Source organism: Ixodes scapularis, unplaced genomic scaffold (assembly GCF_016920785.2).
Source record: "Ixodes scapularis isolate PalLabHiFi unplaced genomic scaffold, ASM1692078v2 PGA_scaffold3__209_contigs__length_174095766, whole genome shotgun sequence".
Classification (NCBI taxonomy): Eukaryota; Metazoa; Arthropoda; class Arachnida; order Ixodida; family Ixodidae; genus Ixodes; species Ixodes scapularis.
The window spans coordinates 98,354,848-98,378,445 of record NW_024609868.1 but is presented as its reverse complement, the minus strand read 5'-3'; the positions used below and the strand labels follow the sequence as shown (position 1 = coordinate 98,378,445).

The 23,598-nt window shown below is 42.0% G+C and overlaps 1 protein-coding gene across 1 annotated transcript in view; it reads right to left on the bottom strand.

Annotated features, from left to right (window-relative positions):
- LOC115324598 (putative sodium-dependent multivitamin transporter) overlaps nt 1-23,598 on the bottom strand; it is a 56,271-nt gene that overhangs the window by 31,298 nt on the left and 1,375 nt on the right. Inside the window, exons 2-7 of the mRNA XM_040221940.1 lie at nt 13,307-13,372; nt 13,165-13,216; nt 9,442-9,509; nt 6,582-6,739; nt 5,232-5,372; nt 2,198-2,327 (exon numbers count right to left, since the gene is read on the bottom strand). Coding sequence (XP_040077874.1) covers nt 2,198-2,327; nt 5,232-5,372; nt 6,582-6,739; nt 9,442-9,509; nt 13,165-13,216; nt 13,307-13,372 — 615 coding nt within the window. The remainder of the gene's footprint in view (nt 1-2,197; nt 2,328-5,231; nt 5,373-6,581; nt 6,740-9,441; nt 9,510-13,164; nt 13,217-13,306; nt 13,373-23,598) is intronic.

Here is a 23,598-nt window from a genome sequence, read left to right as displayed (position 1 = left end):
AGTCTGGTTAAGGTTGTTGCGAATTCTTCGTTTTTTAAGCAATTCCTGCTCAAGAAAAATCACGATATTGATAATATTGTAAAAGTGTCCTGAAGCTCAGCCGGATTGAACAGTGGATTGCGTGCACAATATAAAAAACACTGATATTGACGAGAAATTTTAAAAGTGATATAGCAGGTTCTTGAACTCCACATAAGGTTAGTTCAAGGCGACCCCGGATTACACTCAAAACTGTGTAACCATTCAATTGGCCGAAATTACCGATCACTAGGGAGCTGAAGGCCCACCGTTACCTCGGTTCCTCGAATGTCGAACGGAGCGCTTGGGGAATTTAGTAAATGGTCTATTGGGCTCCCTTCATTTTAAGTTTGCTGACAATATCCCCGATGGCGCTCGTTGTCCAAAAAAGTTCCATTGGCGACAGTTGCGAGTCATAAATCCGTCTTTCTCATCATTAAATATGGAATAAGAAAGCTCAAGACGTGATGTCTGGCTCTGTAGCAGAGTGTTTTAACGTTTCTAGAGGGCGAAAAAGCGCTCCGTGCGATTTTAAACAAAGCTCTAGGTAATTGTCAACAATGACTTAATGCAACAAGATGGCTGAAGTGTTGTTACTTCGAAGCAGCTGATTTAGAGATATATACTACAACCTCTCACATAGGTGTAGAGTTGTGCCCGGCTGGGCTAACAAATTATGGTCCAAGCTTTGTCATTGACAACGGGAGTTCAGTTTGTAATTACCTTACCTATATCTTTAAACCCTTAAAAAAACACGTGCCATGGGATGAGGCTAGCCCACTTATTATGCCAATTCTAGTGATTCCATGTGGCAGAGAACCGATAATGTGTACTTTTCCTGGGAGTCGAGATTGTTGTATCTTACCTATCTTTATAAACTCGTGTGAAAGCATTGTGCTAAATCATAGTTCTATCGCACTTATGTTAATTTGAGTGATTCCATGTAGCATGAGTATACTAAAGAGAGCCTGTAACATATATGCAATCTGGGTGTTTTGCTTGTGTGCACGCTGCATGGCGCTCGCGCCTACGTTTTGTTGCACTTCAACTGAGGACAACACGGCCTCCAAACACGCCTATCACACACCGTTTTACGAATGCATCTTTTCTGTTTTTGTGTGTCTTGTAATTAGTGAATTTATAAATACAAGTTCACCAGGTCAATTTCGAAGCGAAGGTTCATCTGACGACCGACGCAGCCCACTTTCAAAATAGATTGTTTCAGACATGAAGGGTATTCATTGAAAAGAGATTAAACCTCTTGATAACGAAATGTGACATGCAAGGATCGTTTGAAGTTGGCAGGAACGTCTATTCCCTCAAGGAAAATGAAGAATTCATCAAGCACGAAATCCTAGATTTTAAAATATTTCCCTGCGCGTCCAAGCGCTGTTGCAATTGTTTCGGTAGCTCTCCCTTTTCTTTGGCGTGAAAAGTACAGGGATGCGTGACTGAAGATTAAAGAACGTATTCCTGGGGTAAACGCTTCATCGGCTTTTGCCCATCGCCAATTTTTTACACTATTAGAACGGTCTCGTCCGTGACATCGTTTGCTTCTCAAACTTTCAGCTTGTTTCACGTTCTTCTTTACTAGAAATTGCTTTATGCAATGCTAATTTTTAGCTACCTACGCAGTGCTGTCAACCATCATGGCAGAAAATACTGCCATTTCAGTCGTGGGATATCCAAAAAAACATTTCAATAACGTCCTACGCGAGTTTCATTACGCTACACTTGTTAAGCGATCTTGTATGCGCAATAATACCGGCTAACCTTGAACGACACTTGTATTATATATTTCCATTAATATTGCTAAATTTTATAGACACATGCCTCACGTGAAGATAAATTGATCAATGCCTTTGGTAACTTTCTAATGAGAAACAAATAGTGCGCAGCCGTTTGTCTAGCAAATTGTGGATTTCAATCGAGCTGCTGTGGTGAAGTCCGTTGTTCAGCGCTACGCATTCAAGAAGGAAGATGAAAAAAAGCTAGTAACCTACCTTGTTTTGTTTTTCGTTTTTTTTTTTTTTGCTTTTGCTTTTTGTGGGAGTTATTTTTGTGGTTGTATCGCAGTAAGGTCGCCATCTTCGGGTGCCAAGCAGATGCACCAAACGTTCTTCCTAAATAAATGCCGCTGCTTCTTCAATGCAAATAAAAATCAACTGGTATATCTTACCTGATCGGGCTTGGAGATTTCGCCCGTAAGCTCGGGATCACAGTCACGGTACCAATACCGAAGGGTTAAGGCAAGCAAACTGTTTGTGACGAACATTAGACGGGTCAATATTGTTCCAGTGTAAACAGTCCTGAAACGGTAAAAAAAGAGCAAAAAGAATGCCTACTAGCCATTAAAAATCACAGATAAACCTATCTGATACGTTTTTGAGGAAACAGTCGCATAAACTTCCCTTTTTAATGTAAATGAGGCTTCTGACTCCTATCCCGAGTCTGCAAAAGGTATACGAACGCTGAAACTTTTGCTTTCCCTCTTGATTGTGTTTGTGATCACCATATCCGCAAACGACTGTCGGGACAAAGATCATTCTCTCTAAAAAAATCCCTTGCGTCTACTTTACCGCACAACACTTGGAGAGCCAATCACCGCAACTTACGAAGGCAGCTTAGCGAATGACGATGCCCAAACAGATGTTTAGACCAAAAACGCAGTCTGAGTTTTGACATCAAGCAATGCGGGACGTCACGCTTGCATTGCTTAATGTCCCAACTCAGACTGCGTTTTTTTGGTCTAACGATATATTTCGGCATCGCCATTCGCTGAGCTGCCTCCATAAGTAGCGGTGATTGGCTCTCCGAGTGCTGTGCGGGAAAGCAGACGCACGGGCTTTTTTTAGAGTGTTTGTCATTATGTTCATTGTTATGGGCTTAGCCCGTCATAAATTATTTCACTGCATCGCGATTTTTTTGTTGTTTTTAAATACTGATTTACAGTCTAAGAAACTCAGCGCAGGGCGTCTTATGTTCATGCCCCTCGATTTGTAATTGGTTCTTCAGCGCTCTTATGAGCTAATGCCGCGATATGATTTGCCGTTAAGCGATAATTAAATGCTCGGGATTTGACCCGATCCCGTCTAATGTGTCAGTCACTACACTTGTAAACTGTTTTGTGGGCAGCGCTGCCAGGGACATCAAGGACCATAGTAGAAATAAGCAGGACAAAAAAGAAAAAACGGAAGCTTCATCACGCTGAGAAAACCGTAGAGCAAAAATGTGTTGAGCCCAATAGCCACCACCTCGCCGGATGACATAGAAGAAAGTGACGTGACGTAACAGGAGGTAACGTAATATGGTCACGTGATGTCAATCTAGCCACTAAAGCTGACCTCACGTGACCTGAGGCCAGATGACTTAACGTGACAGTAAATCCTTTGCCAAATTTAGCGGGGAAATCGACGTGGCGATTTTTCGTGACGGTTCGTGCTGAAGGTATCCTTGTATAATTCGACTGATAAAATAGATGTGTTAAAATTATTTACTTGCTTCAATCCAGCTCCCATTGAGCACACCCCGAAGTTCTATAAGGGTGTAACAAGCGAGCCGATATGATTCTTAACACCCACCGGTATTCCCTCAAACTAGACTAGGAATATGTGCACCTTTCTGCAGGCGGATACTCTGGCTGATGCAGCTGCACTTATTAAACCGGTAATATCTCTCTTCTTTGAGTTGTTGGCTGATTTTCTGCTACGGGGCGGGTCGCAAATAATATACATAATATTATGAATATTATATTATCTGTAACGTTATATTAATATATTAGAAAAACACACATAAGCCGAACTATAAAGAAAACGTGATATTAAGTTAGGGAACATATCCAGTAATATTAATTGACGGTATTGCTGGCCATTACGTGGCTAACCCGCTGAACAATGTGACCCTTCTTACAACTCAAACTGTCCAGATCAGCTATTGCAAATCTGATGATAGAGATGAAAATATAACGATGTCTGTGTACGCTTCAATTAACTCCGCGTCAAACGGTCGTATTTTTAATTGTTTTTTTATGTTTCTGGAATACAATTTAAACGCTTTCTTCTGAAGCTGTTAAAGGAACTAAAACTGGGTATATTTAGTTATCTGTGACGAGAGTGTGGTAACTAAATTCGCTCATGTAACAAATCTTTTTCCAAGACGCTGTTCTCAATGCATTCTCGTATTTAATAAATACATCTAAAGAATCAAGCAATTTCATAGCATTTTCATGCATAAATTATAACCAAAGTAAACTAACAACTAACTAATATTTTATTTCGCGAGGAATGTAATTACCTCAGAAAAATCGTTAAATATCCGGCATTGATTCGCTTTAGACAAATATTACCTGTATTAAAATTTTGCTGAACCAGTGCACCCAGGATCTATAAATTTTACTTACGAACATAATTGTAAACTGTTCACCAAGCAAAAATCAGAAAGTCACACCAAGCCTCTATAAGCGAGAAGGCTTTTTGTATTGGCGTCAGACACGGGGACCAAGTCATCTCAATGCAATCATTTCTAAATCTGAACGTGAGAATAATGCAACGTTTCATCATTCTTAATTATGTCAGCAGCAAAGGTATACGTTATATCTTCTATTTTCAAGACTAAGAATTCCACGTGGCTAACGGGCGGGTAATATGCATATTTGAAGAATATGAAGTACCCAAGGAAACTGTGTTACGCTACCTTAAATTGTTATTTGAAGACTTTATTTAATCACACTAAGAAAAAAACATCTGCAACTTGGATTTTTTTTGTATATGTTTAACCGTCAACACAATTTTGTAAACGGGTGTTTGATACAATTTCTAGCTTATAATAAAACAATTTTAAAAGCAAATATTTGAACGAGTTATTACAAATATATCACGGCACTTGGGGTTCCGTATGAGAAAGCAGTGGTATTTTCGAGAATTACAAAGCTAGAAATAATTTGACCATTTTTAAAGCAGGACAGTGAGACCCAATAATCATAATGATGAACCCTCCGTTTAAACTTCAAATTTCCTCTACAGTTGATACTGGTAACAAGGCACGTAGCCAGGATTTTGTTTCGGGACGGGCCCGCCCAAGACAAAATGCTGTATGAGAGGGAGGGGGAGAGGAGGCCCCAGCAAGATGGAAGATTTGGGGAAGGAAGCGCAAGCCGGGCCCCATGTGACCCCCCCCCCCCCCCCCCCTGGCTACCTGCTTGCTGGTAAACGTACCTCTTAGCGTCGGAAAGAGTCCTTGCAGCCAAGTACCGCTGTGCCACCGTTTGATCAAGGAGGGTGCGGTACGTATTCATGGCGAGCAGCCCAATCAGACAAGACCACAAGTTTTCGTCTTGGGCGGCATCAAAACTTGTACTGTGCGGAGTATAAAGATTGCTTGTATACAACCCACAGACCAGGGTTAAAGGCGAAAGAATATTACCTTGCTTCACCCTTTCTCTTTTTTTATTATCGACAACCGGTTATAAAATTACGAAATGCAATGGAGTTAAACTGGAACGTTTCAATGCCGAAAGTTAAATGCTTACAATTCATATAATATCAGCGCTCGTGTTGTCCTGTTCTTTCTGTCCTACGTTCCGCGCTGTTCCATTTAGTCATATAATACCCAGGATATTGCTTACAATATTCCGCGCAACCATGCGAATGAAAGTATTGATCCAATTGATACAAATAGCAAAATTTGTTTCATGTCACTCGACGTTGTAATTTAGCACATAAGTGTGGCTAAGTGTTGCCTATAGTTTCCTAAAGTATCAGATAACAATCCTGCCTCAGTTCAAAGTTATAGTTAAAACATATTTTCATATGGCCCAAATTAAAGGTAAGCGTTTTTTTTTTATTTGTAAAATTTTTAAAAAAAATATTTCGAAGGGAAGTTGGTTATACCTAATAAAAATCTCATACGTAGAGCACTTTCTTGGGTCTGCAAGCCTCAGTTAAAACTCGTTCATATTCCGAACGTACAGCAATTTTCGGCGAGATTGTCTTAGATATCGCTCTGCAAGCCTGTACAAATAATTAAAAGTTCATAACTTATGCAGCGTTTTCAGAATCTGCGTTTTTAAAGTCAAAAAGCAAGAAAGTGGACCCGTCTCTTATCGTCTTTCGCCAAGCCTGACTGTGCCACACAGCAAGAAACGATGTCCGCAGTTCTTCCCCTTCCACCCACCAACAAGCGGTCCAAAAACGCGATTGATAAGATTGACGTGCGCGCTTTCGTCCCTCCAGCCTTGCGCCTTTTGCACGAGAGGTAACTTCTCCGCACCACCGGGCTTCATACTTGCTTCAATGAGTTCTCAAAGTTAACTGATTTGGTGTTTTATAACACTCACCTAGTTTTTAATTAGAACTAAATGTTTATTATTATAACTAGAAGGTTATTACCAAATGTTGGTTAATTTTTCGACTTGCCCTTATCTTACGACCCCTTGACCGTATATTAACATGCCGGCATGTACCCCGCATTAGTGCACCTTTTATTAGTTTTTGTTTATAAATATCTTCAGATAGAATCATACATTATGTGAAGCAATTAAAAAAAAAATATTGTTAGAAACATACTTTAGCATGTAGTTCCTGAAGTCGGTAGCTGAAAATGGTCGAAGAACAAGACCTTGATGTATGATGTCGTAACCCACTTTGATAATAACAGTGGCAGGTGTTATCACAAGCAGTAAGGCTTGCATGCAATCTGTCCACACGACGCCTCTTAGACCGCCCTGTAAAAAACGATAATAGATTTGACGTTCCAGCGTTAATTAAGTGGTTGTATAATCAGTGCTCTCCTCATTAAATATATTTTAAGGCAGACCGACTTCGCCGTTCCATTTTTGTAATTATAAAGCGTATTACCTCCCAAATAAACTCACTGAACTTAATCTTGAATTATGCTTAATGCTTTCCTACAATGTGACATAAATTAAAGTCTAAGATTAAGTGGTTTGTTGCGTGCGTCTTAAAGTACGCGCGTGTGACATTTCCTATGTTTACTACGTTGTTCTGGCTAGATTATCAGAAATATTATAAGCGCTGTCAAAATGAACCACTCCGCTTGTCTTCTTTACTTTTTTACTTTTCTTATTAAATGAGCTCATGAGTATAAAAATAAAAATAATGTATATTCTAGTTGTGAAAGGAATTTTTCAAATTATATATCTCCAACATGACATGCAATTAACAGTACACCCAAGACTAAGGCCAATATTAGACAAGAGGCTCTTCGCGTTTTTTTTCTAGTCGCTTTAATTAAAAAAGTTAGTTACGTCATTGATGATGTGCGCCATTTATAAGACGTACCTAGATCTAGAACGCAAAGATCCAGTCTAATAAAGGTATAAGTAAGCTTCTATGTTTGCAGTATATATTAAGTGCAGGGTGCGCGAATTATGTTTCGAATAAAGTAGTGCAAGGAAGAGCCACTATATATCGTCTCTCTTCACAGTGTTAAACGCTGCGACGAAACTGCGCTATTTTGTTCGGAGTAATATTTGCACAACCCTAATCATATAAAGTGTTTAATTTTAAATCGAACATATTTATTAAAACAATTGTGAAAGGTACACTACTGTGGTCTGTGAAGGTCAGTTACACAATCAAGGGCACATCACATAAAGAGCCAGTCCTCACGATAAGTGAGGAATAGCTCCCTAGGTTATGTATTCTTCACTAAGATATCTTTTTTACTTCTGTAACTAAAGAAAATAAACATATGGTTCCACTTAGAAACCTGATGAGTGTCTTTGAAAACCACTGGATCAGTCAATTTTGAAACCACTTGAAGCACATGTGAGGCTCCGAGGTGTTCCCAAGTTATTGCTCCTGCAAGAGCGCAAAGCTAGCGGTGGGAAAATGCGGATGGTAATCTAATCATCCGCGTTTTCCCAGCGCGTATTTTGCCTGGTGCAAAAAGGTTTCCACTCACGAGTGTTGACATTGGTGCACCCCCGCGCGTCCCCCATGCTTCAATTATTTTTGGTCTGATTTAGTGGTTCCTCACTGCTCAGCAAGTTTCTAATTGAAACTACAGATTTATTTTTCCTAATTAAAAAGGTACGTAAAACGTTTATTTAATTATACGACTTTTCGTGTAGATTAGCCCTATAAGATGTCCCCATGGCCATATATCCAACCTGCGCAAGCAGCATTAGTCTTTCACATATTTCTTGTAATAAATTTAATTAGAATCAAACACCCTGTATACGTGCAATGTAGGAGTTTTATTATCTTCAATGTAAACCAGCCGGTTTGCGGACTTGCGCTCAACCCTGTATACCTATGAACCCCGAAAAGTAATCCTCAAGCCAGGTTTATCAAAATCGAGGGAAACCTAAAAAGAAAAAAAAAAATCAATTTTAGTTTTCCTTGAGGAAAACAGAAAAAAAACCTCACGGAAAAAATAGTTTCGTTGTGTTGGCCAGGAACGCAGCCCGCACTAACTTTCCAGAGATGCTGCCTCCTTCCTAAAGAACAGCATTCCTTGTCTGATTTCCCTCTTTTCTCAGCGCCGGGTCGTTTTTCAAGTGTTCAGGTCACTCTCGTGCTCCCCGGACTTTGGTGCCATGCCCCGTAATCATCAACATAAGCCTCCATAAATGACAATTTTTTCTTAGCTGTCTTTAAAATGGACAATGAGAACAAGCAAGTGCGGTAAAAATAAACCCAGAAAAAGCACTCCCAAGTTCGAAGATTAATAAATTCTGAAAACACGAAACTCAACATATTACTCGTCGATTCTTACGGAACTCATTACAAGTAACAAAATTACCCGTAATCCACTACTTTTGGAGTTATTTTATCATCATATCCAGACATTTATTAAATAGTCATCACAAAACTATTTCGATTTCTTTTGGAAGTAGTAAAATTATTGTAACAGTTATTATTTTCCCCTCCTTTTTCAAATACTGCCCTTTGTTCCAAACAAGATGTCCTATAATCAAGACTCAGACAGCTGGAAGTTTCACCAAAATATGGTAAATTAACAAGATAAGTAACTGTGATACGGTGATTTTAGTCTTATAATGAACAGCACGAAATATCAGTTAAAAGCAGGTGGGAAAACGTGTCGTTTGAAAAATCTAAAATAATCAGAGAAGTAATCGTTACTTTTTTAAGTAACCCCAACAATTTCAAATTGTAAGTAATTAAGTCGTTCAATTTATTACTTTTTAACCAAGAATAATTATAATTGTAATCGATTTCTTTTTTCTACCAACGTGTCTTTTTCTACTTACGTGTCTTTTCTTTCTACTAACGTGTCAAGGCGGGATATGAATACGTGACCTGTTTTGAAGAAGACGTTCGAACAAGGCGGTAGTTTCTAACGCAACCGCGTAAGTGTATCATATTCCAGTCAAGGTTAGTATTATTTAAAAATATTATAATAATGCACAAAATAGATGTAATTAAAATCAAAACACACCAGCGCTGTATAGACGGTGCCCGTCAAGCCAATGGCCAAGCTTGTCCAGAATTGTGGCACGTGAAAAACTATCAATAGAAAACGAACAAATATGTTACCTATGCACTTTTGAGCATTGAACGCTACTAATTTTATTTCATATTACCGTCACAAGGAATGTGTCAAATATCCAAATGCTTAGATGTTTACGTGATATCTAAATATAACTGAAATCTGATATTCATCTAAAGTACACGATATTGCTTCAAGTAAAGGGAGATTTTTTAGAAATTTATTTTAAACGATGGTACCTTTTGTGCAAGAGGTATTCCCGTTTGCTCTGCTTGTATGTGGGCAAAATTAACAATACGTTTCGTCGAAAAGGTGGGGGGAAGGGGGGAGTACATTTATGATAAACGAAACCCTATTTATTGGATTAATGTAAATTTAGAGCTTACACAAAGCATAACATAACATAAAAAACATTTGGTTTTAAATTTAACTTGTCTTTCTAATCATCGTGTTTATCTGGATATTTCAAAAAGTTAGATCATGATCCCAGCGTAAAAAGTAAAACGTTGCGCACAAACTAGTGTTGTATTTCAACATCACATTTAGCTCGATTAAGACAGTTTGAATTGTCTGAGTGTACTTGTGACGCTTTAAAGACTAAAACTACCTTTTGACGCACGAATGTGTTCTGTCAGGGCAGCATATGTATTGGCAGGAAATATTTGAGAATTACTACAACTTTTACAGACATTAGCATATCTTCGTAGTCATATTTAAGGCCTGTTCGTGCACTTTCGTTTACTTGGGACTGAGTTCGTGCAATCTATTACGACTAATGTACACGCTAGCACGATCTATAAGGTGATCGTGTAGCGGCATTTCACTAGAGGGAAGGTTTTGCAGAATTAACGATATCAAATCTACGTAATATTGCCGCGCACGTAGCTAGCCAAGTAGGCAGCGTGCCCGTTCTTCAATAATATAGAAAGGAAAAAGCGCTCCCGTTGCCCAATGGTTTTTGGGCTTGGCTCTCACGTATTGGGCCGATGTTCAATGCCTGGGAGCGGCCGCATATTTTCGTTACTTTTGTGAATGTTATGTTCTGTTGTATTCGAGAATTCTGTTCCTTATTCGAGGTCCAAATGTTCTACGCGCCCGCCGAAAATTCTACGCCGATTGTTCCAGAAATCCCCGCGTGTACATCTGGAGATCCGCGTTGCGAGCCGAAGTCACTCTCTCCCATACCTTCGATCCTGCGGCTTCGCCGATATCGATGCCTGCGACGCTAACTTTCTTCTATTTTGTGTTAAACAAAATTTCGCCCGATTAAACATTTAGTTAATCCAGTTCTTAGCTGCCTCATCGTTTGTCATTCCTGACAATATCTGGAGTATTCGTAGCCGGCGTGTCAGTCAAAGAATGAGAGACCGCCATTAATGGTGCACGCTCAACTTCCCCTTTCTATATTCCCTAGTTGCAAGCTCATAAAATATCTCCCCCTTCTTTTTCTTTCTCATTTTTGAACCGGCTGTAGGTTGGGTTTTTCTACGGGTGTTACCACTCGCCCACATTTGATGGTTGGAAGTTAGGAAGGTGATGGCATCACGCACGACTACTCTTGGCTCTTGAGATTTCCTTCTGCTTCTTCAGTATTCCCTGATTGTGATGTCATCGGGATCAAGTGGAATCTTGGAAGCTCGGAAGGTGATGGCAGCAGGTACGACGTATCTTTGCTCCCGAATTTTCCTTTGACTGCTTCAGTGTTCTCTAACGGTGATATCATCGGGATCAAGTGAACTCTGTTGCGCCTCAACTCGTCTCTAGGTGTCTCCACTATGTAAAGTCGGGGTGATCCTGAAGCTGCCATATCAACTCCACTACTATTGTGGTCAGTGACTCGCACCTCTTATTCTTTCTCAAGTGGTTTCCATGGATGTGCCTTGTGTCTTGAGTAAAAGATTGCTTTCTGTGTACCCTTGCTTGGTTTGTAGCAGTAACGAAGTTTGGTGTCATCAAGAGTCTTTCGCACCAGAAGAAAATTCGCCATTAGAAGGAATGTGCGGATTCGACGTTTCATGAAAAGTTCCACATGTCTAAAACAGTTTCCCAGCGGCGTTGCTATGTACGCCTGTAATGCCCTATGGGCATCGTCAGTGGTTTTTTTTTTTCTCTTTTTTTTCAGTTGGCCTTTATTATTCTTACACCAGCTACAACGACTTCATCGCTTTGTGGGAATTTGGGGCTGGACTTGAGGAGGTGAAAGTTCCAGTCTTTTGCAAATTGTTTGACTTCGGGGTTCACTAGACCCATGTACACATTCGGTCACTTCGCGAACACGTTCTGCAAACGCCAAGCTTCCGACCTTTGATACACTCCGCTTTTCAAGCTGGACAATTGTCTTTGGGGTGTTTCTCCCTGCCACACAAGTACCACGACTGCTGAGTGTTCTTTCGATGAGGTCGTTCTCTTGGACCTATAAAATTTGTTGACGTTCTCGGCGCCGTGTAGCCTATTGGTTTTTTACTGTTTCTTATTGGCGAGCCATCGCGGTTGTTGACTATATCGTCAAGATTACATCAAGTTGCATTTTCTCGGATAGTTCTCCAGTTTTTTACTCCCACTACAATGAGATCCCATATAATATCGTGGTAGAGCTCTCCGAAGTGGCTATAATTTTCCAGAAAACGCCGATCAGCAATGAAATTCCTGACGGACTCGTTTTGTTCTTGTGTTCTTTATTGAAATTTTCTTCGGTGTTGCGTTGAATAATAAAATGGTCTTCGAAAGACTTATTGACAGCACAGTACTTCAGCAGAGGCTCTGCAGTAAATCTAAGGGACGGTAGGACGTCTTTCACTTTCTCACCCATTGCACAATATCAAGCTGATAACCTATATTTCTTTAGGTTTACTGTTGAGTCCATCGTGATTCTGAATCGCTAGAAGCGTTGAATCCACCGAGGCCAGTCTTCGTATCTAGGAAAGTCGAATGGTTCTGGCGGTTGAAAGGCGAAAATAGGGGTGATAGCCATATTGGACGAAGTGGTAGCCGGTGTTCTCTGTACTTTCGAGCTGACTTAATTGACGCCTAACTGGCTGTGGGCAGCAGGGTATCTAAACATTTTAAAGACGCTTCCAGCTCACTTCCACTTAGTATTTATCGTTAAAATCGCTGCCATCACGTAGTATTTGTAGCTATCCTGTCACTCAAAAAATGAAGGACCGCCAGCTGGACAAACGCCCCCTGTGGTTCGATCTCCTCGCCAACGCCAGACCAATGCACGAGCAATATACATGTTCATTTTCGATCGATTTCGAAAAGGTGATGCCGTGGCTTGTGGGTCTGCCATTCACGATGCGTGCCCAACTTCCTCTTTCTTTATTCCCCAGTTCCAGACTTGTACAACAATATCTACGAGATATGATTGTGTATTGCATTGTCAAAAGTTTTTCAAGATAAAAAAGAATGGACTACGACCGAAAAAGAATGAAATATACGGTATCTCCACGTTTCTACGGCTATCCAATAGATGGCGCCAGTGCATTTTTTTCCTATTAGGATATTTTGAGAGGTTCTAAAACAAAATGTCGTAAGCAGTCCCAAGCGTATGCACCAGTCTGTGTGAGTATATAAGTATAATGGCATATCTGAACCGTTCCCTGATATTTTTTATTAAAAGAAAATAATTTTAAGGTCAATTAAAAAGAAATTGTAAAATTTCCATTTACTCACCGGTTGAGACGGCTACAGAAGTTGCAGATATTGCCAAGGCTCCAACGGTTTGCTGGTCAAAGAGAACATTAGAAGATACAAATATTAACAATAGAGCTGAATTGCCAGTTTTAAGTATGTCACCTTAAATCTGGATACTTACGCTCACAAAATAGAAAACGGCGCAGGACGGCATACTGACACCTTTTCCAAAGCGCATCCGCAAATACTGCAAGAATTCATATTATCGTTAAGAACATTGTTCTGTCTCGGGTATACCCACGGAAAACATGCAAGTTTGAAATGCCCCTACTATTGCAGAGGCCCCCTTGTTTGCTATTAAAACCTTTGAAACGAGAAGTGATACCTTGACACAGGACGGAAGTCAACAATAGGCATACTTTCATTCGGTAGCTCTTTTTAATTTACATAGTCTTGCTTAGCCGCAAATGTATCAGCATTTCCAACAAACAATTCTAATAAAAAACTTTTTGTATAAACAGACTTCCACGACTTGACCTCCGAGCACTCCGAAAACCCTGTTTAATTTTTGTAAAGCTCGGCGGTTCAGGCGAATAATTTTTCAAGGGGATTCCATCAAAATTGAGAAAAATCTGTGAAGATTTCTTACCTTGCCACAAAACAAAAAAAAAATCATCACGAATAAATTAATCTTTATTAACATAGTAATTTTTCTGCTACAATATTAGGGAAGGTTAAAATATTGCAATCAAACCTGCAAACAATTTTTTTTATTACGCACTGTGCTTGTTCTGCGTATCGCAAGTATGTTCGCTTTACGTGTAGGCGAAGTGTAGTACGACAGTGAAAGCTGTGGGAGGTGATTGTGTTTCTCAGGCCCACGGCATTGTGCGGGTCGATTGTCGATGAAGTCTTCGGTGCTTAGTTGGAGAAATGCGATGGAGTCTTCGTGATACTACTTTGCAAACTTTACAATGATACATTCAAATAAAGGCTAAAAAAAATTTACACATATTATGTACAAAGTAGGCGACATTGGGTGACCCGAAACGCTGTCAATATCGCAGCTTAAATTCCAGGCCTCTCACTTTCGCTCGGAGTTTTGAGGGCTCTGACTATCTCGTCCTCCGAGAAAGGTCAGCCGATTTCCATATATGCCCAGCGTTGCCCAGAAGCAACAACTCAAGCATTATTCTTTTTCTGCCCCGAAACCCGCTAATCTATGCTATTTGCGCCATCAGCCGCAAGGCCGAGGCGGCCTGAGCTTCTAGAAATAAAAAGAAAGAAAAAAAAAGAGGGCGGCTCATGTCCGCTTTCACGCTTCCGCTACAAGTGTCTGGACCAGCGAGCGACCTCGTCCCGCCACTGTACCAGGTGAGCGAACATCAATGAAAACAAATGCAGGATGTGATAATGAAACAAATCCTTGATTGAAATCTCCTACTGGTTGACTAAAAAAGACGCATGTGCAGTGAAAATAAACTTACAGTTTGTGAAAGCTCAGTAGCAGCCTGACAACTATGATGTTGCCCAGGAGCAACATCGGGCATATGTGGGTAGCATTGGTATTGGTGAGGAAAAATTTGTGGCGTATGTGTTATGGTTCACCCGCGGCTAAAATCTTCAAGTATGGATGATTTTTATGGTTAAATGAATTTTGCACATAAAATCAAAAATAATATAAATATTGGTCTCGTGTACAAGTGACACTGCACGTAACTCTGCATGAAAAGACGCCTTTATCTGCTCGCTTTTTGTTCTCAAATCGCGCAAGCCCTGGCACAGGTGAAGGCCAAGCCTTTGAAGAAAAAATTAGACACATTGAAAAATGAAAATGCATTTCCAAGCAAGATAACCCTGCCACTAAAGCCAAAACCGACAGATGGTGTGAGCATGGGCACACCAACCCGGGGAAGGGGGGGGGGGGGGGGCAAGGCATGCGTTTTGCCCCCCCTCCCTGAAGCAGCCGCCACTGGACAGGCCAAGGAGTACCAAGGGCGCCACCCCCAGGCCCTGGTGGGGGGGGGGGTTCAAGGTTGCCCCCCCCCCCCCCACTCAAAAACAAGTTGGTACGCCACTGGATGTGAGGTATAATGGAACGCTACGCTGGCCGCTGTACACTAAGAAGGAGAACAGGTGCAAATACAGCAAAACTGGTTACACGTTCCTGTGCTGGGCAAAATTCGAGATGCACCTGTGCCTTTTCCCAAGCCGCAACCGTTTTCACCCGTTTCACGTGAAGTAGTGACGCAGATGCCCAACGTTGCTCAGGAACAACAAATCATTATGCGTTTACAAATAAAGGTAATTTTTTTTCTGAGAGCAGGTTTTTGTGTGTTTTTTTTTTTGTGTCTGTTCCACACCAAAGTTTGTAGATGTGCGGGACTCAAAGTAAAGTTTTGGGCATCAAAGGGTTAAAATCCTTCGGAGCCATGTGATGTCCGCCGTCCAATTGTAGCCAAAGTGTCCAGACGGTTGTTCGTTAAGTTTCCATATGACTCCCCGCAACAGTTTTGTCACGGGGAGTCAAATATAGTCACCAAATAACCGACGCGGCTAAAAAATATTACATTTTCGATGCAGATCTAGAGCACCGGAAATTTTGGAGGCCAATTCACATATCTTAATTTGGTTGGACTTCTACGACGAGTCAACCATTCTTTCTTCTTTTTTTTTTTTTTTGTGCATGTGTTTGTTTTTGATGAATTTCCGGAAAAGCGTAATGATGTGAATTACGTCGATCTGCAAATTTCTAGCTTCAGGGATTACATACCTGAAGACTTAAAATGAATAGACTATATTATTTCGGTCAGGTGTCTCTCTTTTGTCGTTACTAAAATCATGAGATTAAAAAACACAAAAAATGGCTCTCAGCTGAAGATATTAACTTGGAAAACCTAAAGTAGGTATCGTGCGGGAGCCTTTTGACTATAAGCACCACAAGACGGAGAGAGAATGTTAGGGACACAGCACCAAAGCGCTACTTTCAAACAGTCATTTCAAAGTAGCGCTTTGTGCTGTGTCTCTTACTTTCTGCCCCTGTCTTGTGGCACTTATTGTCAAAAGAAACGATGCACTAACTTGTCCATATTTCATTATTATTGATACGGAAGTCTAACGCTTAAGACATAACAAAAGAAATGCTAAGGATAAACAACAACATGCAAGATTAAACTATCAAAATTAAATTTAGTAGTGAGTGCAGATATAAATTAAATGCAAGGGCAAATATTCCTGTTTTGTGGGTTGCTAATGCAAAGATCTTAAGCCATCCAGCAACTTAATTTTGGGATTTGCGTGGGAAACTTAGTGGTGTGCAAAAAGTAAAATATGTAAAGCGTGATGTGTGACTTTGTATAAAATGTGATGTGAGAACGCACACCGCACGCTGATGAACACTGGAACATCGTTACATTTTGCACTAGCCTTGAGCTCCTCGAAAGGTAAGGGTGCATCGATATCTCAAGCCTGTACACGAAATGATCAGGCTCTAATGATTGAATTTTCAGTGGCTTATTACGTTCAGGCATTTCGAAAACCGTCTCCTGATTGCTTGTAGCAGAACAAGAGGAAATACTCTAACTTCAGGTTACTGGAAATATCGCCTGCTGACAGCTACCAACATTCTCGGCGCCGATAATGAGTATTTATTGGCTGCCAAAGGTTTGCGACAAAGCGCGTAATGACAGAAAGTTTCCGCCACGTGATTTCACACCGTCACAGTTGTTCTTGATGAACAACTTTTGTCCACGGAAGCGGCTACATGTGAAGTTCTGAATCCTAAGTGTTGATTCTGGCACATGTGGCCATGTATAAGCTAGGTTTATTGTAATCCTTGAAATTGCTTGCGCACCTAGGTTACCTGGGTCTCTAATGAATGCCGCACACAAAAGAACACGAGCTCAATTGCAATGTGACTATAAACCATATCAATAATCATAAACAAGCACGTAGTCCCATGAGAAGTGAGGGAACTGCGTATGCAGAACTAACCTATGTTTCATCTTAAGTGCGAGCGAAGCGAAACTGACAAGTCCGAGCATGCTGCCCATAAGCTACTCTTTCACCAAATAAACGACCGTGGTCGGCAGGCTCGCTCAGAAGACGCAGCTTATTTTTATACACTGAGAAACTGAGAGAAAGGTATAGAGAAAGAGAGAAGACGTGAGCGGCGCAGGAACATCAGAACACCGAGCTCTGATTTGAATGATTAGGGGGTAGACCTAAAGGCAGTTGTTATAACTGCTCTAATTTCCAGGTCATTTAAACAAAATGCGCTATGTTTTTTCGCTTTTTTTTTTCCTTTGATGAAGCGTGCCATTCCTTTAGTTACATAATATTTTTTTACAGAATTCCGATAACTATACTCTAGCAGTTCATTAGTAAGAGCACAATCAAAGATGTGAAGCCAAAAAAGCAGAACATACTCACACTCACACACTCAAAACTTAATCTGACGGCGCATTCACTACACTTGGTTTAGTCGATGATCGCACAACCACAGAACGAGAATGAACTGTATGACCTTGCGTTCTTGGCACTGCTTTATCACAGAGTTTGAGCAGGTCGTATGCTGCGGAAAGCGGACCCAGCGCGCGTGCTCCATTCATGCTTCGATTTGAGGGCACGAGCTCCCGCTAGAAAAGCGTAGCTAAAGAATACGGACTACTAAAATAATCTAATAGGGGCTTCCAGTAGATCGCAAGCTTTGCTTTTTTAGCAAGAGCTCATGCCGTCAGTTTGAAGCATGGAGTGAACACGCGTCCACGGTTCCCACTCTCCACAGTGTACGACTACTAGAACTCTCTATTGCCTTCATCGGCCCGTAGCGTTGGCTACCCTCTGAACTATGGTAAAGCTAGTGTCACCGGGTAATGCCCGATGCACATGGTGTGATGTTGCTTGCGAATTTGCGGCTGCGAAGTCGGGCACCGCAGCTTCCCCAGGATTTTTTTTCTTGCAGCACGAGAAACGAAGCAATTTCAATATCTCAAGTAAACTCACAAGCTTCAAGCGAACCAGAAGAAATCGGTGATCGAGCCCATTTTTGAACGCCTTGGTGAATGGACGTAGAACGTCTAGCTTCACCGGAGTAGTTTCAACGCCTTTCACGGGCTGCTGGAACAGGTCTAAGGAAACGTCACAGGACTACACCCCTATGCGCCATCACCTCTAACGGGGTCGGCCGTTTTATATACAGATTTTCTGCATGCTTACGCCAAGGCGTAGTCATATTCCGTCGACAATTTTCGAGGCGAACTGCATCGGCAGTTCCTGTTGGCCGATGTCATCGCCCTATTGGCATATCAAATCAATCAAGTAGGGGGTAGTAACCTTCAAGAATGCAGAGGCAAAGACGAAAACGCTCTCGATGCTCGAGCAGACGGTCAAAGGGCGATGCTGTACCGTCGTCGACCCGAGCAACCAGGATGTCAGGGTCAAGACCCACTGGCTGCTTTTCAGCGTCACAGACGACGAGATAAATACGGCTCTGGTGGTGACTGTCACCGAAGTAGCTGGGGAAAAGCGGCGTGTCAACGGTTGCGCCAGCGTCGGCCCCATGACGCGTACGGCAGTCTTGCGGTTGAAGAGGGGCGCCACCGCCGACGACATTTCGCTCCAGCTGCGAGGTGCAGCCGAGATGGCCCTCGTCGTGGTGCCTGGCAGTGCCCATCTTTTTTTACAGTGCAACCGGACGGGAGACATCCAAAGTGAGTTTCGAGCCCCCAGAGCAACGTCTGCTGACGTTTTGGCCATGAGAGCACGGAGTGCGCTGGGACGTACGTCTTTTATCTCGAGTATTGATCAACAATCGGTGGACAGCCTTGCCAGTTAGATATCTTAGCCTACCGCTCGAACATTATGGTGACAGCACGCTATACTAGTACGAAGACACAAAGAGACTGAGAACAATGCCTAAAACGTGGAAATGGAGTAATTTCTCAGTGTACGCGCGTGCTACCATACGTAATTTGTTTTTGATGTTCCGTATGAACGTGCAAAAACTCCACAGAGTGTTTGCTGCATTTATATGGAGCGCGGCCTAGGAGCGCCCATCACGTACGAATATGTTTCGCTCGGTTCGAAGCGGTGGGCTGAGTTTCTTCCACTTGTTTATTCGCCATGTTGTGTCAAGATTCAAGTTCCTTCGTGATCAATGAATTCATTTTTTCGTACTCTTTTCAAGTCGGACTGCAAAACGTCTTGCCTGAGTTTGTCGTCGAGTCAGTGACGGTATTCTGCGAGCGTTCGATGTTACTTGCGTGAAGTGGTACTCTATTTTCGAATGATGGAAGTGCGTTTTTTTCTAGAGCCCTCACTTCTGTCGATCGGAGGAGATTATATTAATAGCCACCCGAAGTCGGTTCTTTTGATTCGACTGCAGTACCTTCCCAGCAAGCAACATCAACAATAGTGAGATTTTGTGATTTGGTCTTGGTGAGAAACTTTATATACCAAAATCATACTCTTGTGTACACCATTTGCATTTAGTTCCTTGATGCAAGTTCCATTTGTAAGGTATAGATCCCTACTGAAAAAAAACATTTGAAATTCAAACGGGTGGCAAGCTGGTAAATCAAACGGGTGCAAACTTGTCGACCCGTTTGGATCAAACGCGATTATGGGATACGGGTAGCCATTTGAAACGGTACCCGCTCGAAACGGTACCCATTTGATACAGGCGCCCGTTTGATACAGGTGCCCGTTCGACCTTGCAGGTGACCACACGTTTGAACGTGCCATTCGATTCGGGAAATTATGCGCTAGCCCTAAACGGGGATCGTCTGGTAGGTTGGTTATTTTAAACTTATTTAAGACGTTCCGAAACTCATAAACCTATTTATAACATGGAGAAAACACGTAGAACAAATGTGCTCACGTTGGTGCTTGCAAATGGACAGGAAAACAGACACAAAAGATTGTTTGCAATTCTCCTCAAAGTTTACTACGTCTTCTGTAGACAAGTACAGTCGCCGGCCATATGAGCTCCCCCGGCCGAACGCCGACCGGATCAGCGAAAATCCCGCACGCGGCGCGCCGAGCGTTGCCGCGTTTTGGGAGCCGGGCTATTGGAACCAAACCATTCCTTTATCAAAGGGGTGGACGCATAGCTTTTATTGGGATTCCAGCCTTTAGAAGTGTGAATCACAAAAGCATGGCCCATTAGAATTGCCGTTTTCGGGTGTTGGCCCCAAGTGTCCGGAGATGATGTTATAACTGCTGATAAACTGGAGCTTGCCTTATAGGCGTAGATAAAGCAGCAGTGTTCAATCGATGCTTACAAATGTAAACACCTTATGTTTGATATGATATTAGGCATTGCAACAATGATCCCTCGTCAAGCGAGAAGTGACCGACCAGGAGGCCATTTGCAAAGTCATCGTGTAGAGTATTACCCTTGGCGAAGCAACACGCTACTGAGCGCAGAACAATGGTTATCTATAGCATATCCTTATAGAAAAACTAAATTATTTCAAAATCGCTTGTCATTGTCTAGTCTACGTTTAAGAAAGATTGTAAGAAAGGGGGGCTTTTGCGTAGGACTACTCTTCGGGTAGGAAATATCTAAAATGACAAACCGGTTTTGCAAATAAAAAAGTAGCATATAACACGTCAGAGATAATATCTATTGAAAAATTTCGATAAGCCGTCTGCGTTAACCTGCAACCAGAGGAGGGATTGTAATCGGCCGTGCTTCAGACTCGCGTTCCAAAACGCGGAATCCCGATAAAAGCTATGCGTCCACCCTTTGATAACGGAATGGTTTGATCCCAATAGCCGGGCTCCCAGAACGCGGCAACGCTCGACGCGCCCCATGCGGGATTTTCGCTGCTCCGGTCGGCGTTCGGTCGGGGGAGCTCATATGGCCGGCGACTGTACAAACGTGCAAGCCATCTGTGAAATGTGAGAGGCACTCTAAGCTTTTATACAACTGAGAAGATAGCAAACCAAACAAGAACCGAGGTAATTCTAGACTATGAAGGTAGACTTTCGGGAAATTATTCGCCCGTAGAATAGTGGCTACATAATTATATAGATAATCTGGAAGAGTACGAGTAGAAGAACGGTCAATCGTTGCCAAGAAGTAGGTTGCAGTGCACTTACCATAAAAATAGCGGGCTTGAAAGATGTCATCCGTGATATTTGTCGACACGGTCAAAGCAGGACAACCACACAAACACAATTGAGAGGGAACGGCTTCTTGGAGGTTTCAACACGATGGGGCGCACAAGCTGTCAGTTGCCGAACCCAACCAAACCGCAAGAATTCCTGACTTCTTTGAAGAATCGCTTGTTGCCAATATAGACGTAGGACTTTTCGAACACTGATAGCTTTGGTGCACATCCAATACGTTGTCGAGAGACATCCTAATAAGACCGCAGGGTTAGGCGACAGATCGAAGCAGGTGGACGCGCTAAGTTCGAGCTGGAACTGACAACAAGCAGACAAAAAAAAAAAAAAGGCGGCTGCTAGGCGCACCTTTCCGGATCTCGATGCTTATCAGCGTGTAGCTCGCGCGCGGCTGCGAGTCACGTGACGGGTGACAAGAGAGGAGGGAGGGTGCGAGGACCACAGGGCAAAGGGACAGTCCCTCTCCCTCTCCCCAGGCATTCCAGTAAGATGTGTTCTTGTAACCTCGAAAAAAAAAAAAAAACACGCGCGCGCGCATTTTAGCATGCTCGAACCTTGGAAATGGCGGCGGGCCGGCCAGAAGCTCGGCTTGCGCCCGAGCGAAGAAAGTACTCAGCGCGAGCTCGTAGTTTGACTGCTGCAACGGCGGGCGTGCTCTCGCAATGCTCGATGTTCTTGCAGCCGCGTGTACGCGTGCTACCTTCGCGGCGTCTTGAATTAAAGTGAAACGGAGTCTAGACGTACATTCTTTCACGCGGTCGCGTCTTCTGCGAGAGAGATTCGAGCTGAATAAGTAAATTGAGGCAACAAAGATGGACAAAGTTTTAAAGTTCTGTCAAAAATATCGGCTCACCAACGTCGCGCGTTTACGTAAAACAACAACAAAAAAAGGTGTTAGTTTTAGTTGCAGTATAAGCGAACATCAGCGCAATTGAAATATAAATATAATTACTTGCATTACGCGGACGATCTGAAATCGATGAACCGGCGCTTCCAGCCTTCCGGAAACATTGGCTGCCACGGCTGAAACGCTAGGTGTGCCCACGCCGCCGATCTGTACGTTCAGTATCAAACGGGCTCCGGAGAGCCGTTTGATTAAACCGGTACAGTTTGCAACATGGTCACCGGTTTGAGCAAACGTGCGACAATTTTGCCCAAACGAGTCGCCATTTTCCCAGACGAGCGACCCGTTTGACAAAGGAGTGACCTGTTTGTCCAAATAGGTGACCGTTACGGCTCATACGAGAGACCCCTTTGAGCCATACGGGCGACCCCTTTGACAAACTGGTCACCGGTATTGTTCAACTGTTACCGGTATGGACCCGTTTATTTTCATATAGGCGCCAAATGGTTTTTTTCAGTAGGGATCCCAGATCAACTACTCAACTCACTTGAATCCCCCCTAGCCTTCGTAGTTAATCAATGTTCATATGATTTAATTATATTTGTTTTATCATTAAAGCTTTGATACAAACAATTTTTATGTACTCCAAGCTTTGAAAAAATAATAAGCAGTGAGAATATACTTTCGCAAAAAAAATTACTGCACAACATTTAAAATTTATCTCTACAGAATTGTCATATTTTCATTAAAAGTATCATGTTGCTGTATGGTTCTAATGTGAAAAGTTTTTTATGCCTTTTGGTGAAATTTGTTTTCTGCTTGTTTTGGAATGGTCAAAAACAAGTGTCGGAAAGGATTGAATGTTTTTACTCCTTTTTTTTTTGCCCCCCCCCCCCCCCCCGTTTTATTTTGTTTTCTTTGTCCAAACCCATACGCTTAAATTCTGGTACTGCATGTATAAATTTCTGTTCTGAGCCCTAGGAATGAATGACAACAATTTCATCTCTTGTATAGCATATAGCTTTCCCCAATTTGGTTCATTAGGTTTGCTTATAAAATACTAGCCATATCTGACTCGGGTGAAATATGAAATGGTAAATACGGCACAAGAATCTACTCTCGTGATATTACATATCTCGTTTCCTAAAGTCGCACGCTTGACTTCTTGATTGTTTGTGATTCCTGTTGTACGTAGTTATACATTAACCGCTCTGCTTCCTCTAACGTGGGAAGCGTTAAGAACGAGCTATTTGAATATATTACGGAAAACAAAACACAAATTAGTGCCACTATATTTCGCTACGAAATACTTCTTCGGTACTAAGAGGCAGAAATATAATTATGGGAAGACGTGTAGCGAAGGGAACATAATATACTGTATTGCTGCAGGCGAAACCTTTCTGCTGAATAGCGTTGAGCACATCGAGAATCTGTGAATATAAAGATGCTTTTACAAAAATGTATGGCGCATACTCTGATTGTCGCTATAAACATAT